Consider the following 17,664-nt stretch of genomic DNA (forward strand, 5'->3'; position numbering starts at 1 on the left):
CAGGTGGATAGTCTTTCAGACTCAAGTCATCAATGACGTTCCTTCCTGTTAATGATGTTCCTTTCTCCAACTCCCTAGAATCATCCAATTTGTTAAGAATACAGTGTTATTTAATTTTCGTGCTTTGAATCAAATGACATGCAAAATACACATGAATGTTCTAGAGAATGGCTTTGACACTTCCTTTCAAGAAAGAGGAAAAGAGCTCACAAGCATGTAAATGCATTACGACACATCACAAGTTCAGATCGCCAGTTAATGTAGTTCATGGGAAGCAAAAATAAGAATCCCAAGCACCAGAAATACATAGCTTAATACAAAGGGCATGCAAATCCCATCATATCATGTGAAATACTAATGATAATGATGAATATAAGAAGTTACAAATAGTACAACGTACTACTTATCTACAAATAACAAAAATAAGAATCCCAGGCACGAGAAATACATAGCTTAATACAAAGGGCATGCAAATCCCATCTTACACATGTCCATGTCATGTGAAATACTAATGATAATGATGAATATAATAAGTTACAAATAGTACAACGTACTATTTATCTACTACAGAGATGAATGCCCTAATCCATATGATAGTTATATGTTGCCCTAATCCCTGGTGTATCATCTTTAACATACAATTATCACATGCAAATTAGGCTAAAGGCTTATCTGAACAGATAATAAACAAAAATTGCATAATATTTCACAGTATTTCACTGGGATAATAAACAAATATTTCATATCCATGTGGAATTAATTAAGTAAAAGATTTATATACACTTTCAAATAATAGGGAACATTTTGAATACACAAATATGGGATTATACAATGATGAATCTAATGTGGAAAGTTATATGTTCATTTCTGAAAGAGAAAGTGAACACGCACAAGAAACAAAGATGGAATGTTGCTTATAATTCCCAACTATTAGAAAAGAGTTACTGCTCTTATCGTATTAATGTACCTGCAATCCAGGTTGTTTATGTGAAGAATACAATATGACTCATAGAGGCAAATGAATATGTAACTATCTACATAATACTGAAAACACATCTATTCATCTGCACAACACCCTGTACAGACATTTTTAATCTTCTGGTGACCTAATTTACAGACCCCATCAATGAAATACAATAATACTATTCATGCTTTCTAGACGAGGAATCAATCTCATCTAAACAAAAGGCAGAATGCATAATACTAGCATATTTTTCCAGATGAAGATCGATCTCATCTAAAAAAATAGACAGGAAAGAATGGCACTTGTCTTGGTGTGATAGTATGAACAAATATATGTGTGTATCAAAAGAAAGGTCTCATACATTCATCGATTTGTCTTGCTTGGGGGAATGAGGAGGTGAAGGACCTGAAGGTGAAACGCCTAGAGGAGGTATTGGTACTCCAAATACTTGTGGTTGTGTTCGGATATCTTGACGACCCCTCGCTCTGCCAAGAAAGTAACAACACACACAAATGGAAATAACAAGAATGACAAATGGGATGGAGATCACCAAAGTGAAAGCCATAACGAAGATGCAGCTGAGAAAAACTTGAATATATAATTGTATCTCATTTACGAGTGTTCTCCCTTCCCTACACAATCCAACAAGATTAATAAGACCTTACTACAAAAAACTGCTAGCATATTTATCCCAATCAATGAACCTTTAACATGATCCTCTCCAATCAGCCAATAATCTTGTGAAAAGATTATTCCCATGAAAAACCATATTCCCTAGAAAGGCAAGAAACTATTCAAACGAAAACCCAATAATCTTGCACACATACAATTTCTTCCTTCCATAAGACTCTACATTTTTCCTTTTTTTCGCTTCATATTTTTAAACATGATCTATTCCATTCAGCGAATAAAAAAATTCCTGCAAGAACCTTACATCATACAATTCCTTTATTCATGTTTTTATGAGGCAAAGGAGGTCCAGATTAAGATACAAGGCCATTTTACAACTATTTCTTGTCACAACTCTACTGAAGGGCAGTCGTGAGCATTTCAAATCTGTCTAGAGTGCCTAACCAGATATCGACTCCCCACTTCCTGTGGTGACAGAGATTACCAGAATGCCTGAAGATTTACCCAAATAAGGGGTAACTAAGATTCATGAATTCTCCATTCTAGAATCCATAGTTATTCAACAACAACTCATTAGATTCACTTAAGAAATGGATGTGAAAAGCTAGATGTATGAATAGAATAAGGTAAGGGGAATGCTATTTTCATGTAATTATGGAAGCTTGTAGTCTTTGAATGGATGACAACTGAATCCCCTTCAGCAGTAGGATCCCCCTTCCTCTCCCCCTCCCCCCTAAAAAAAAGAGTGTAAGAGTTGGACTTGGACTTCGTGGAAACTCAAAAGTTTAGCAAATATTTGGCAACAGGTCAACAGAGGCTTGCCTAGAGCGTAAGAGTTGGACTTGGACTTGGCGAAAACTCAGAAAAAGTTGAGCAAAAACTCGGCAACACAAGTCAACAAAGGCTTGCCTGGTTGGTAAAAGTAAGGTGTCGTTATGCCCCACCAGGTTTCAAGTGTCCATGGCAACGTCTTTCCTCCTTGGGTACCTTGTATTTGTGTTTGAGGTTGGATTCAGGTGCAAGTCTTGGGCAACTTTGGTGGAATACGTAACCCCTCACGAGTCACTGGCAGCTTCTTAGATAAAAAAATCCCAATTCGAATGTTACAAGCTAGCTACAACAATTGCAATACTCCCAGATTCAGAAGGGAGAACTTGCTGCACTGGGATAGAAGGAAACTGCTCACACATAACAATCAAAACGAAGAAACCTCTGCAAAAGAAATCACTCGAAGGGAGAGCTTTTATTTTGGCATTTGTATTTAACGCGATGAGTGTGTCCATTGCCCTGTGAGTTGAATAACCAGCAAGTTAATTGTGGTCAAGGTCTGACCTGAATTTTTTTGTCGGTCCGTCTTGGTGTTGGTTAGTATGACTGGCTAAAACTTGAAACTTTGACCCCAGGGGTTGGATACATTTGAAAAGAACTCAGATCATTAGAATTTTCAAAAAAAAGAACAGATCAATGCCACACTTTACTTTGCCTGGAAAAAACTCACCAGAAAAACCACAGCACAACATGAGCAGATTAACTCAAGAGTACTCAAACGACCTGGGCGTTTTTTCCCCAATTTACCCTGAGCAATTCAAACAGGGCTTTTAAAGAATAAATAAATACTATGATATATTTAATGAACAATAAATAAAATACTATGATATATTTAGTGAACACCCTCTCCGACAACGAACCCTGCAAAAGAAAATCCAGCAACAATCTTATATCCATGCAATTCCCTCCTCAAGGGAGCATACTTTTGTCCTTCGCTTTTATTCTTAGATTTTATTTAATAAACACAACCCTCCCTGATCAGGAAATCAGCATTTCAAAAAAACCCAGCAACAATACTAAGTTCACATAATTCCTTTCCCTAACAAACCAAAATGTCTTCTTTTGTTGATGAACAAGGAACAATCATCTTTAGAAAACCCATAACTGCCCCAACAAGAGAATTACTGTTAGAAATACAAATTATTCACTGATCTCATCCAATCAATATACCGCCCTGATTGCATCCTTTTCCAAGCCATAAAACCTTGATTTCTTTTAATCAAGAAGCACATAAATTATGCACATCAATAAAAACATGGCACTATTGAACAACAAATTCCTACTATTCCTTAAAATTTCGTTCATACAGACCGAAAAATACACAGCTGACATGAAAAACATCAAAACCCTCGCATTCCATTCCCCTGATCCGAAGCAACAGTTGCATTGAATCTCTCTCTCACACATATGTTATATATTCAGAAAAACACCGATATTTCATTTGAAAAAAGACGAAGCCTTTCAACTTACCTCTATAGCCCAGTCGTTGTTTCAGATGTCACAAAGATTATCTGTTTCAAACGGGCTTTAAGTATTATTTATGCTGAAACAGAGCCCTCTGCTATAGAAGATAGCCGATGAAATGGGGAAGGAAAGCCGTTGGGGATCCAAAGCAAGCAGCTTTACAAGTACAATTGGGAATTAGGGCAACATGTTTTGGGTACAACAAAGGATGGATTATGTATTGATTAGCAGGTGATGGATTAATGTAAGGCCCTGGAAGATTTCAATTTCTTCCCCCGCACTTCTAAAACCCTAAGGTTCTTCATAGGTATCCAAGAAGGCAGAGAAAACTAGGGGCATTTATTCTAGCGAAGCCATATAAGGTTTGGTAATCGCACCCTCCTCAAAAATCGCTCCACCAGATCACCTTTACTATCAAGAAGTTGCAACTTCTTCGTAGCTGTATTGTGGCAAAGCTTCTTCACGCAGTGCTGAAGCAGCTGGTGACTCCAGCTTTTGTAGCATGATATTTGAGAGCTCTTGTCATCGCTATCTGGGTTATGAACACCAGCCGCCCTAATTCCACGCACTTCCGTGGTTGCCTGTTTATTGGTGAAATACATGTTTATTGGTGAAATACAAGGATAAGAAAATTTACAGACATTTATATCAAACAATTTATAAAGATTTGATTGATGTGGGCACTTACGTATGAGAAATGCTCCAACAGATCATTAATGTTCTCTGTCCAACGCCAAATACGACGGGCCAATCCTGAAGCCTCCACAATTTCTCTTCCCATATCTCCGCAATTTCTCTTCCCATATCTCTAAGCTAGCCAAGGTTTTCTTAACATCCGGCCCTCTGTGATTGATAAATACATCACAATAGAAGTTGCGATTGCTGTGGGAATTACATGAGGTGAAGGTTGTCGTTGCAGCCGCGGAGGACGAGGCGTCAATCGCTAAAACTGCAGGACGAAGATTGTGAGAACGAGGAGGCGAACTTTCAATTTCTATCCCGATTTCAGTTTCAGAAGGGTTTTGGGGGCATGAGGATACAGGGGATGCCATTGCCAATGCCGATTCGACTATACAAACAGAAATTGGAGCCCGTAAACTGAAATAGCGATAAACTCCTGAAACCGTAAACGGAAACAACAATAAACTCCAAGAACTCTCTCGGAAGCTGGGCGCACAGATGTCAAGTGGAAAGTGAAACGTTTTTAAAGGTTTTTTAATGTTTTAAAACATTTTTTATTAAATCAAATGGCTGATTTTTGTTCAATCGTCTAACAAAAGATCTAACGGCTACGATTAGGACAGAAAGGCATTTGGGGGAGTTCATTTCAGAGGGAAACGCCTTACGGCGTAAATATATAACTTATTATAAATATAAAAAATTATATAATAATTTTACAATTTAATTTTAAGTTTTTGCATAATATAAAATTGAATAAATATTAATATGATAAAGTTTTATAATTATTTGTATCTATAAATAGTTTTTTTAATTATATAAAATTAATTCAATATTAATATTGTAAAATAAATGTATATTAATCCTCATACTCATTAATCTCATTTATTCAATATTATAGTAATTTTATACTGATAATTAAATTTATTAATATTTATTTGTTCTTGTAAAATAAATATATTTATATTAAATGTCTATTTTGTAATAAGAATTTTAAAATTTTAAATCAATTATTAATAATTATTAGTTGGATGGTAGGGATTTAATGTCCATAAAATATTTTAATATTTTTAATATAGCCACAAATCAAATTTTGAATTTTATCTTAAAAACATATGCTCTTTCTATTCTTTTAAATAAATTATTAATTAAAAAAAAATCATATAAACACAAGTTATGACTTTTTAAACATGTAGTATTAGTACACTATAATATCCACCTATAATATTATAAAAATATCCATTTACAATTTAAAATCTCCATAATAAAATAAAAATAAATTTCCATAATTAATATATATATTAAAATAAATTTAATTTTCATTGCAAACACATAAGATCATGCAAATGCAACGTAACGATAACGATGAAAGCGCCATGTGTCACATCATAGCAACATGACATTTCCCACCTTCAAAAGATAGTGCAAAATGCTATGGCGGACACCACGATAGTGATTGGAGTAGTTTTGACCTTACATATTCATTTATCTTCATTCCTCCATTAGGACAACCTGGAGAGTTTCGATATACCAACGTCATGAAGGGTACCTACAACTACCAGCTAATTATATCCATCCCTTATACCGTACCATCAATTGTGTGCGGTGATAAAGGATTAATTTATTAATTATATAAAATGTTTTATGTATATTTATTTTTTACTAACATATTTCATAAAAAAAATTATTAGTTAACACTATTATTAGGAAGTCAGTCATAATGGAACGTATGTAATCTTCTTGTTATTTATTAGAATGAAAAAATAAATTTTAAAATTTTAAAATATATATATATATATGTGTGTATGTAGGTTAGAAAGTAATTAATTTATTTATTTATTTTAGAGTTTTAGACACATTTTTTATACTTTGAAATTTATTAAACTCTATGTAATTTAAGCACAATAATATATCATTTTAATAAGGCTATCACCTTTTCCTTTGGTAATTTGCAAGAACCATATTCAAGTTTTTTGAGGTTGATTTCTTTTGTCACGTCATCTTTCTTGTTTGTCTTATTCTTTTTGTGACATTCTTGTAGATTTTCTTCATGTGGCTATTGTTCCTCTATTTTGTGATCAACTTTGTTGCATGTGTCTCTAATTAATTGTTTATATTGACTTATCTATGTATATAGAGTGACTATATCATAGGAAAAAATCACATTACCCTTGCCTATTAGTGAAATGATTAATGAGGAATGCTCAAGTAGTTTACATACCAACGCTCTCCTTGATCTTATCATTCTTCTTTGAAAGGAGGATAAAACTAGCCATTGATATCTAAAGTTATCTATGCACAAGTATGGAACTAATTGTGTACCTACAATCTATGTACCTATTCTATCATCTAGCATGTCATTAAATTATTCCCTCTTAACCTCCCTTTGATCCCTCTTTTACAACTAAACAACCCATATCAAAATACATTATGAGACATCTCATAAAAAGACATAGAAATTTTGCAAGCAAACTAACTTGATTTCACATTACAATTGCATATCATGATACATATTACAGGTGGAAGACAATTATTATCATCAATAAAAAACAAAGAAAAAGAGGTTATCAGTGTTTGAAAATCATATAAATAAAGTAAATATTGCTACCATAGATACCATTTATAAGACATGTTATTTATTACTAAACACAATTTCTTAGTATGCTAAAATTCAAGTAATTTTCTGAAAAAAGATAAGAATTCCAACTAAAATGACACCACACAAACTTGGTCATTGCCATCACCAATTTAATCACACCACTACACCACCAAGGAACCAATGGCTTCAAATATACTAAAAAATATGAACTTTTTTATCTTATCCTCACTTTACATGCATTGATGCCTATGATGAAACCTACAAATTTATCTTCATAAACCTACAAACATAAAATACTTAAGTTTTAATTTCTCCACTAGACCAACTATCTTTCTCCACTAGACAAACCATCTCATTGGGCCTTTATGCATTTACATTGATACATGATTACATGCTTGAAAATATTTTCTTACCCTAATTCTAACAAAATTAAAAAACAAGTTTTTACATCTTACACATAATATATCATATTAAAATGATCACAACAAGTCAATATTTTATGTTTAATTTCTTTATTAGTCCTTGTCATCTGACATGGGACTATAGTAATCAGAATGATGTTCTTTACATTAGTTTGTATTGATTTATGTGAGTATTTTATCCTCATATTTCATTGCCATGTGCTTAATCCCTTTGACATTGGATTTCAACATCTTATTTGGCCTCTTCCCGAGGCGAACAGGTTAAAATATATATTATTTTCTAATTGTACTCTTCATATTTTGGAATATTTCAGAGTCCTGAACTAATGCTAGCATTAATTTGAAATTATTAAATGCTATGGAATGGTATGGTTTGTTATTATGCCAAAGCTAAAGTCTTTAAGGTGATTGGAGTTGGCAAGGTAAAGCAGGTGGTGGCATGTTGCTGCAGTGGAACTGCATTACAGGTGGTGGGTGCATGCATGATGTTTTGATGGCTTACGAAACAAGAGGTGTTACAATGTTTCTTTCGATTTCTTCTGCAGATGTTTGTTTATGTAGAAAATTGTGATGGAAGGGCAGAGCTACTTCTATAGAAAATTGTGATGGAAGGGAAGAGCTAGCAGTTCTGTAAGAGCAAGTGAGAACACAATAAAGGTTTCATTCGTTCTGTAAATCTAGCCCTGTTCAATGCCTTGAACTGTGACAATATCTTGTTGCGAAAATAAAACATCATGTCTGCCATAAAGAAGTTATACTTTCTAAGAGTTCAGAGCCATAATAAATTGATGCCAACGGCAAGCAGTGAGGGTGAATGCAATGGTCATAAGCATAAGGAAGAAAAATGCAACAGAGCATTAGGCACAAGTGAGCAAGCAGCAAGAAGTAATGAAAATGAAAATAAAACAAAATAATGGGAGCCCACTAGGAATTAACATGAAGAGAAGGAGAGAGAATCATGCGAGTTAAAACTCACAATCATGGCAAGGCTAATGGGGCTCCTAGGCCTATGATAAAAACTTGGCATGGGTGTCAAAAGGCCAAAGAGGTGCTAACTAGAGAAGCAGAGAGTGGGGGTTAACACTTTGAACATTTGTATTTACCAATATTTTCATTCAAAGTAGCCCCCTTACTCGGCCGAAGTATGTAAGTAGATTCATGTTGGTTATTCGGGGTAATGAGCAGCAACGATTTCAACAAAGAATCACTAAGGACGACAGTAAACCAATTGGCCTTACTTATTGTCAAGAAGAGATGTCGGGCAAGAAACGAATCTCTTTACACTAGTAGCATTCAAGTCAGTAGCCGCAACAATAGTTTAAAATCCTTCATTCACAAATAGAATTCCTATTTGAAAGCAAGTACTTATTCCAAAATTACCCCTACCTATTTATTTTTGAGACCCAGTTGACAGGTGCTCAATTGATAGGCAAATTACTCTTCGCTATATATGTCTTATTTTCCTTTGCTGCTAGTGTTGGCTCTATAGCTGGTGGTGCAACAACTTCGACTGGATCATCTCAATAAGTTGGTGAAATTTTATAAGCCTAATACCCTACTTCCTTTTTTCTATTACCACATATGCCACAATTTGGTCTTGAAATTCCCATATATAAAGGTGTGGTACAACTAGCTGGGATTGCTTGTTGGTATGGTTGGACGGGATAGCAACACTATCTTTCATTAGCGGATTTCCCTTCCTTCTAAACTCCTCCTAACTCAGCCAGGGTTGACCTTCAATATCTTCCCTCGCAGGCAGATTTGATTATATTTGCATAGATGAGATGGTGGCGTCCCAAGAGGCCATAGATATTGTGTAGAGGGTGGGGTATGGGGTTTATAGGTAGCTTGGAGAGGACACCTGTGTGTTTTCTACTATAGAGATGATGGTTGAAAGCTTCATTGTTGAGTCTATGTGTGAATTTTTAGGACCGAGAGCTAGAGGGTAAGCAGTGGGAGTGCATCCATGATTAGAGTGATATTTTTTCAGAGTTTTACAACCATGGAAATAACACAATTGACCTGTTAATATCATATTATGCATTCCTTTTCCTTGGAGAAAAGAAGAGGAGGAACTGCCTACTATGGCTTCAATGAATCCTTCCTCCTTGAACACCAATTTTTGAATTTGTCCTTGCTGCAGAGTAACTAGAGGTGCCATGGTAATAGATCTTTTTTTTTTTTGTGTTGTCCATCCTGCATGTTGGGTTATGGAAAGATACACAAGTGCTAAAATCATGGGCCCACAGGGATTTATATCTAATTAACTTGTCAATCAATGATTAAGAATCTTTGTATACATCTCTTCATGCATTACACCAAAGGACAAAAGGCTTAAGAGGATGTTGAGGTGTTGGTAGCATGACATTATGTACCTTGGCTAAACCATTGTCAACCAATATGTATATTTAGATATTGTGATTGTTTTGAAGTATTAGACCATATTTTAATTTTTAAAAATATGTGGAGTTTGTGCACAGATTTTTCATGAATGGCATGGGTATGTGTTATTGATATAGGAAGGGACCTTTGTCCAAAATGCTTCTTCCCTATGTTGTCTCCATCTTTACATCTTGTTGCATTTTTGGACCTCCTTGGCTTGAAAAATGCACACCTTGTCCTATAGGGGCGACGTTCAATGAAGAATGTCCTAACATTGGTAGAAAAGGAAACTTCAAGCGATTCCATTGTCTAGAGGGTTACTACAATGACTTTGCAAGCTTGACTTTCAACACAAATGATGTTATTGTTAAAAGCATCTTCAACTCTGCCACAGGAAAGGAGTTTCATAAATCATTGCCCGTGCTTTACTTTGTTACTATTTTTAGATTGGGGTTGGTCACATATGGACTTGTGCTTCCATCAGGTCTATTCATACCAGTAATTTTGATAAGATCTGCATATGGTCATTCTGTTGGGGAGTGGATTGCATCCTTCACAGGAAATATGGGGGTCTTTATGTTGTGCTCGGTGCAACTTCTTTGCTTGGGGGCTCAATGAGGATGTAAGTTTCAGTGTGTGTCATCCTTTTGGAGATAACAAATCAGTTATCATTATTTCCTTTTATTACGTTGGTTTTGTTAATATCGAAGACAACAGTTGATTGCTTCAACGCCAATGTGTCTAATGCAATTGTGCACTTGAAGAGGCTTCCATTCCTCGAAGGACATCTTGAACCATATTGAGAAACCTGACTAGTGATGTTGTTACAGGTCCAATGTTAATCTTTTATGGAATCGATAAAGTTGGAAATATCATACAAATTTTGATGAATACCAAACACAATGGCTTCCCAGTCATAGATGGACCTCTATAAAAAAACCAGTCTTGTATGGCCTTATCCTTAGGTCACGTTTGTTGGTTTTGCTGAAGAGGAAATAGTTTCACCTTTCATAGACTGTTGTTTCTGAAAACATAAAGGAAAAAAATCTTCTTGTGACTTTGCAAAACGAGGTTCACGAAATCTCAAGATTGAGGACGTAAACATAAGTGAAAAGTAACATGAAATGTATATTGATTTACATCCATTCTGCAATAGCTCACCATACACCATTGTGGAGACGTCGTCATTGGCAAAGGAATTTTCCCTTTTCCATCAAGTAGCCTTGAGGCATCCTTGTGTGGTTCCTAAAGAAGTAGGGGCAAGTGTTCACAGACATAATTACCCTGAAATTTTGTAGTCTCGATCACTCATCATTTTTTTTTACAGTATCAAATGCGTTCACATAATTTAGCCATCTTTTACAGTAAGATCATTTGATGGTGTAATGACAAATATGTAAGGCATCCATATTGTCACACACTGAGCATCATTGCCTTCTTTGGGTTTGAATTCATAAGCTATAACTTTGTCAAACTTATTCACATTTGGATATTTTGTGGTGGTTCTCACTCTCATTTTATTGCTTTTGCAAAGAGCTCCAATTGTTGGGAGACTAACCCGGCATGACTTTATGCCAACACATATTTTTGATCTCCATCCTTATCTTGAAGAAGGAAAACCAAAATTACTAGTATCGTAGCAATCTCTGTTAAAATGAGCACCTACTTCCAACTACAAAGATTAAAGAGTTGGCAAAGAAAATGTGAGTGTACTATGAATATTTTGCAAGATTAATTTTCAATAATTTATCTTGTTATACCCCAGGAGTTATTTTGTGCATTCTAAGTGCCACTTTTGGTTTTCTGGGTAATATTGTGAGTAGAGACTACTTTTTTTGTTTTAATATTTACTGTATTTGTCTTCAGTATCTTGTTGTCTACTTATTTTTAAATATACTGAAATTGATATTTCAATTCAGAATTACATAAGTCATTCAATAATGATGACTAAGGTTTTTGTTTTATATCCTCTTGACTTAGCCTTCTACCTTGTCTACTATCATTTTTCACCTTTCTTGTACTATGCATCCATGTGAATAAGTAAGAAGTAGTAAGCTTCATTGATTATGTAACTACTTGTATTATAGAGAGCTTAGTACTATGTAAGTTGATATGTATATGGATACATAATAGGTTATGGAATATGAATAAGATTATACATATTATAGGGAGCTTTCTCTATACGATAGATATAAGTGTAATACAACTTATACTATAGAGATATGAGTAACTAGTACAATAACAAAAAAGTGTATGTGTCAAAAAGTAGTTTACTTATCCTTATCTTGTTCATGTTATGATTGAATCCCATTGATATGAGTAATCTAATGCAAGCTTACAAAGTACATGATATCAAGCTGAATAGATCTAATGTGATACAATCTCAATACTCTTCCTATCTTATCTCTTGTATTCCCATAATAGTGTCAACAAAGCATGATAGCTCTGAACATGATGACAACTTGTACAAAAGGTGTTATAAGCTAATAGACTAACACATATTCAATGTTTGTACATCACTCTTAAGCTCTATTGATAGAGTGTAATATGGGGCTACTAGTTCAATTTCCATTGATCTGAATATAATAAATTACCTTATAAGATGCTTACTTAACTAGTAGTAATCCCATATCTATAAGTGTGAGAAAGCTTTTATTATGGAGAATTTGATACCTTAGTGTTGAGATTTCACTATTAGTATAACACTTGAGAAATATTAATCCTTGTCTTATTCCTTATACATTATTAGCTTTAACATGAACAATAGTAATACCATAACTAAGCATGGATAGAGTATTATAGACAAGCTCATGACTGTTGCTTTCCTTGCATATAGATCATATTACTATGAACCTTTGATTGTACTATTAACACCATTCCAATATGATATGAGTCTTATCACCATTATTATACTAGTGTAATAGAGTTATGTGCCCATTGTTTCACCTATGAGTGTTATAACTGATAGCTTTGTACTAAAGCTTTATCAAATATTGTGGCTATACTATTAAAGATGGCTCAATTTTCGTATGGTCTAGGATAAATGTAACTGTAGTTTTTGTTCTGCATCTTTTTATTTTTATAACTTGATTTCCAGTTTTTTGTAGTTGGTTCATACTATTTATCAAACCATCTACCATTTCTCTAGCTAGTGAGCCTTTTCTAGCCCAATCAAATACCGTTCTGATAGTGGTGTATTTCTATACTCCATATTTTCTGTTGGAGACAAACCCTGATTCTATTTCCCTAATAGATGGTCTTTTGGTTTTGTAGTATTACTGTTGTTTTCACGATATTTTTCTTCTGCATCTTGTTTTCTACTTAATGGAGTAGATGGTTTTCGTTCTACAATGCAAAATTATCTCTCCTCTGTGACTTGTTCTGCATATCTAAATTTCATTGCACTGCACTATCAAATACCATGCTGGAATTTGGAATAGACCAACATATCTAAACATTACATGAGTTTCCTATATCAAACTCAATAAAGTGCCAACTTAAACCATGATGAATTGAAGCTTAAAAGCTAAATATTGCACTTATAATGGACTCCCAGCCACACACTTTATCTAATAAAATTGTGCTTGTTGTAACACCATTTCTACTATGTCAATGCATTATGTATCTATGTTTACATGCTATAGCCTCTTAAGCAACATTGTATGTGGCCGCAATTATTTCCCTCCTATAATAGTTGTATCAACATTAGTTCATTATCAAAATCCTTTGAAATTCCTTAAAATGGTTAGTTCATTGTCAAAATCCTTTGAAATTCCTTAAAATGGTTAGTTCATTGTCAAAATCCTTTGAAATTACTTAAAATGGTTAGTTCATTGTCAAAATCCTTTGAAATTCCTTAAAATGGTTAGTTCATTGTCAAAATCCTTTGAAATACCTTAATTTAACCAATTTATGGCTATGTTGCAAGTGATATTTTTTATTACAATGCCAGAATTTTTGAATTCATAGTCAAGCTTTTTGTATATCATTTCCTTTATGTTGGAATTTGGAATAGAGCAACATGTTTGAACATTATATGACTTTGTTATATCAAACTCAAGAAAGTCTCTCCTTAAACCATCATGGATTGAAGCTTGAAAGCTAAATATTGTGCTTCTTGGAGGAATACATCGTCAGGTTTAGATCTTCCCATTGCATCTCTCACAACCATCTTATGAATTGGGGTTGGTTAAACTCCATCTAGAGTAGAGGTAATACTAGGCATACAGTTGCTTATTTCATTCCAATTATGTCTTACAAAGAGTATATTACTAAGTATCCAACCTTTTCCAGCAATGCTTAATCAAATATTGTGGCATGGACACTCTCAAGCAGTTGCCGCTTTTGCGAGGAAATTTTCTTTCCAGTATTCCTTATTAGCTTTTTGTTTCCATCTCATGCTGAGTCGATATATGCTTCTTGCTTGGTTTGAGAACAAATTTCAGTTTTTTCATGTACTTTGTGATGAACATAGTCATGTGTCTTATAATGAAGACATGCTAATGGTTCTCTCTTTAACCTCACAAAAACATTCAAAGGAATTATAATTGTGGCATTTCTTCATGGTATCATGATGTTGGTTGCAGGTTATTTCAGACTTAGACATGAACAACTACTTTCACTAGGGCAAGGAATTGTTGCTCTGCAACACCCCTTGTTATTTTTATCTAACATGTATGCAAATTATTTTGAAAATGATGTGAAGTCAATGTTTAATTTTTATTATTATTAATTTTAGGAATAAAGATCTAACCATGGTTTTTCCTCGAGATTCAAATGATTTATTTCATATTAAAGCATGGTATTTATCTTATAAATGATTTTCTATATAGTAAGTGTTAATAATAATATATGAATGGTTTCGTGTTATTAACAATCCATAACTATGTAATTAATATTTTATTTTTATCATTTTTCACATGTGGTTATTATATCTTCATATTTATAATAATAGTTTAGATTCACCTTAATTTCAGATATATTAAGTGTACAAAGGGATCAAATATCTTTTCACTTTAAAAGAGGTTTGCATCTCAAGAGATTTGATCCATATAGGGGCTTGGTAGATCCAAAATTAAGCTAGATCTAGGGTGGTTTAATTATTAATTATAATTAAGAAATATATTATTATGAGTATAATTATAATTATTAATTTGTTGGTTTAATTTACCCCTTTAAATAGGTTATATTCCACATGAATACCATCGGTAACTTGACCAAGTCAAATTAATCTGTTGGAAGTAATTTTTATTTTAACATTACGTTGTTTTTAATTTTTGTTTAAAAGGCAAGAGAAGAAATCACAACACCTCTTCCATACTGGGCTAGAGAGCCCATCTCTTAATAACCTTTACCTTACAAGGTGAACTTTGTCCATTGTAATTATCATCCTTTTTTGCTATATTTTAATTATTATATTTTCTATATTTTATTAATTAGACTATAATTTGAAATATGTAAATTATTGTTTTTCTTAATCCTCTATTGACTATAAATGTCAATAGAAATTAATCCATAATAAACATCATTAAAATAATAATAATAAACTAAATAATAACCTTATTTAAAATAATAGTAACTATTATTAATAATAAAAGGAATTAATATAAGTTAAATATACATACATTTTAAAGAAACATGTAACAATACTCTTAACAATGGAAATTCACTACATTTTATCATGAGGATTCTTAATATGTAAATAGACTTTGTTACAATACCATGGCTCCTATACCACATGCCCAAAATATTATAACTAATTTCATATGGCACTCGTTCATGTGAATTATTTTTAAATTAATGAATTTATTTAAAAAGACAGAAAATGCATAACTACTTTAGAAATTAATCAAGCCTATGATTTGTGTATACTACTAAGAATATTTTAAAATATTCTATGGAGATTAAATCCCCACAATCTACCTATTAACTATTGATAATTAAATTAAAATGGTGAAAATCTCGTTCCAAAATACACATGCCTATTATACTTTAATTATATCATATACTAAATGCAATTATAATATTTTTTAGTTTTTTATTAACTACCATATAATTTGGCACATATAATTGTTGTTTCTACTTGCTCTATTAATTATATGTTATCATGTGGTGAGATCCAACTATTTATCATAGATAATATAAACAAACTTGAGTTGTTAAATTTATACAAATTAATTATCTTAAAGTTTTCTAGGAGTCTAAATCCATTTTCCTTACTTTATTAATTATATATTATCATGTGGCCTAGTCTGGTCTTTTATTATATAGGTAATTTAAACTTTTACTTTTTATTTTTTAAGTTTATACTTTTAGATCATCTATATTAAAAAATTGATTAAAAAAATGGTTAGAATGTCAAATTTGAGTTGTTAAATTTAGGCAAATTAATTATCTTAAACTTTTTCATGATTTTAAATCCATTTTTTCTTCAGATGTGCAATGAAAGTTAAAAAGTACAAAGAACAATTAGACTTTTATTTTTAGAGAAAATTTAACATAATTAAGGCTAGTATCATCCCCAGTAACCTTGTAAGAAAATGCAAGGAGTTAGAAAAGTGTTAGACAATTTACTCATGGATAACTATCCAAATTACTATTATATATTCCTCATTAACCATTAAATAGAATCTTCATCATTACATAGAGTAACTTCAGTAAAATAATAGTAAGTTACTGTTGTAGCATATTAACATAAACTATCCAACATAATCTTGCATCATTTTCCTAATTCCTTTAATTAGATTAGTTAATCACATATTTGATATTATAAACATCACATCATGAAAGGAATCAACATCATCAAACTGACACCATAAGTAATCACATCATTGAACATCAATATACCCTAGAAACCTCGTATGTTGGAAACCAACAAACATTTAATTTTATTATTAAACGATCGTGAGAGTATTCACCTTGCTATTACAATCATCATGATATTATTTACCAAAAAATCTTCAATCTTTATATCTTTGTGCATGATTGTTCTATCAATGGACCATCCTGCAGGTCACACTCCTCAATCCCTTTACCTGCAACAATGTTAAACATAATTTATCCTTTGCACAAGTCACCATACTTTCATGTCATTGATGTCGTCAACAAGCTTTGATATCATGATTAGATAAAGCATTAATCAACCAATAATCAGCCTTTAAAACCGATCCTTCAACATCTATTCATGTGCATACATGATATGTAAATGCTTCTTCTAACAACATTGATCATGCATTAATTATAAGTAAATAATTATCAAGCATATCAAAGATAACCATTCATTTAAACGATACTAGTATCTTAGCTTTAATTCTTGTGCATGTAATTGGATAAAACTTATCCAAAGGAAATTGTGCAAGTAACTAAGCAATTTTTCCAATACAATAGATATTATTATTATTATTATGCATACAAATGCATGTCCCCTTATAAGGGAAAGCTAACATGATAAATACTATGCCTATGCATGTAACATGATAACTAACATGATACTATGCTTGTGCATGCAATTGCCTATGTATTCCGACAACATTTCAACTATTTTCTTTCAAAGGATAAGTATTTACAATAATTATAGTACATGTGAATACATGCAAGATAGAGTTAGCATATTAGTAATTATATCTTGCATGCAAGCATTTATTCATTAATATGATAATTATTCTTCTTGCATAAACACACATCTCCCTTCCCCAAAG

At 32.7% G+C, this 17,664-nt stretch overlaps 1 protein-coding gene across 1 annotated transcript; it reads right to left on the bottom strand.

Moving 5' to 3' along the window:
• Positions 1-3,625: 3,625 nt before the first annotated feature.
• Positions 3,626-4,812, bottom strand: LOC149179590 (uncharacterized). Its single transcript, XM_089418018.1, has 2 exons — positions 4,575-4,812; positions 3,626-4,467 (listed from the first exon to the last, which is right to left on the bottom strand). The coding sequence occupies exons 1-2, from the start codon at positions 4,665-4,667 to the stop codon at positions 4,231-4,233; spliced, it is 330 nt and encodes a 109-aa protein (XP_089274144.1). The 5' UTR covers positions 4,668-4,812; the 3' UTR covers positions 3,626-4,230.
• Positions 4,813-17,664: the final 12,852 nt, after the last annotated feature.

Source organism: Pinus tabuliformis, chromosome 3_2 (genome assembly GCF_031772625.1).
Source record: "Pinus tabuliformis cultivar Carrire ecotype Pingquan chromosome 3_2, CPIR1, whole genome shotgun sequence".
Taxonomy (NCBI): domain Eukaryota; kingdom Viridiplantae; phylum Streptophyta; class Pinopsida; order Pinales; family Pinaceae; genus Pinus; species Pinus tabuliformis.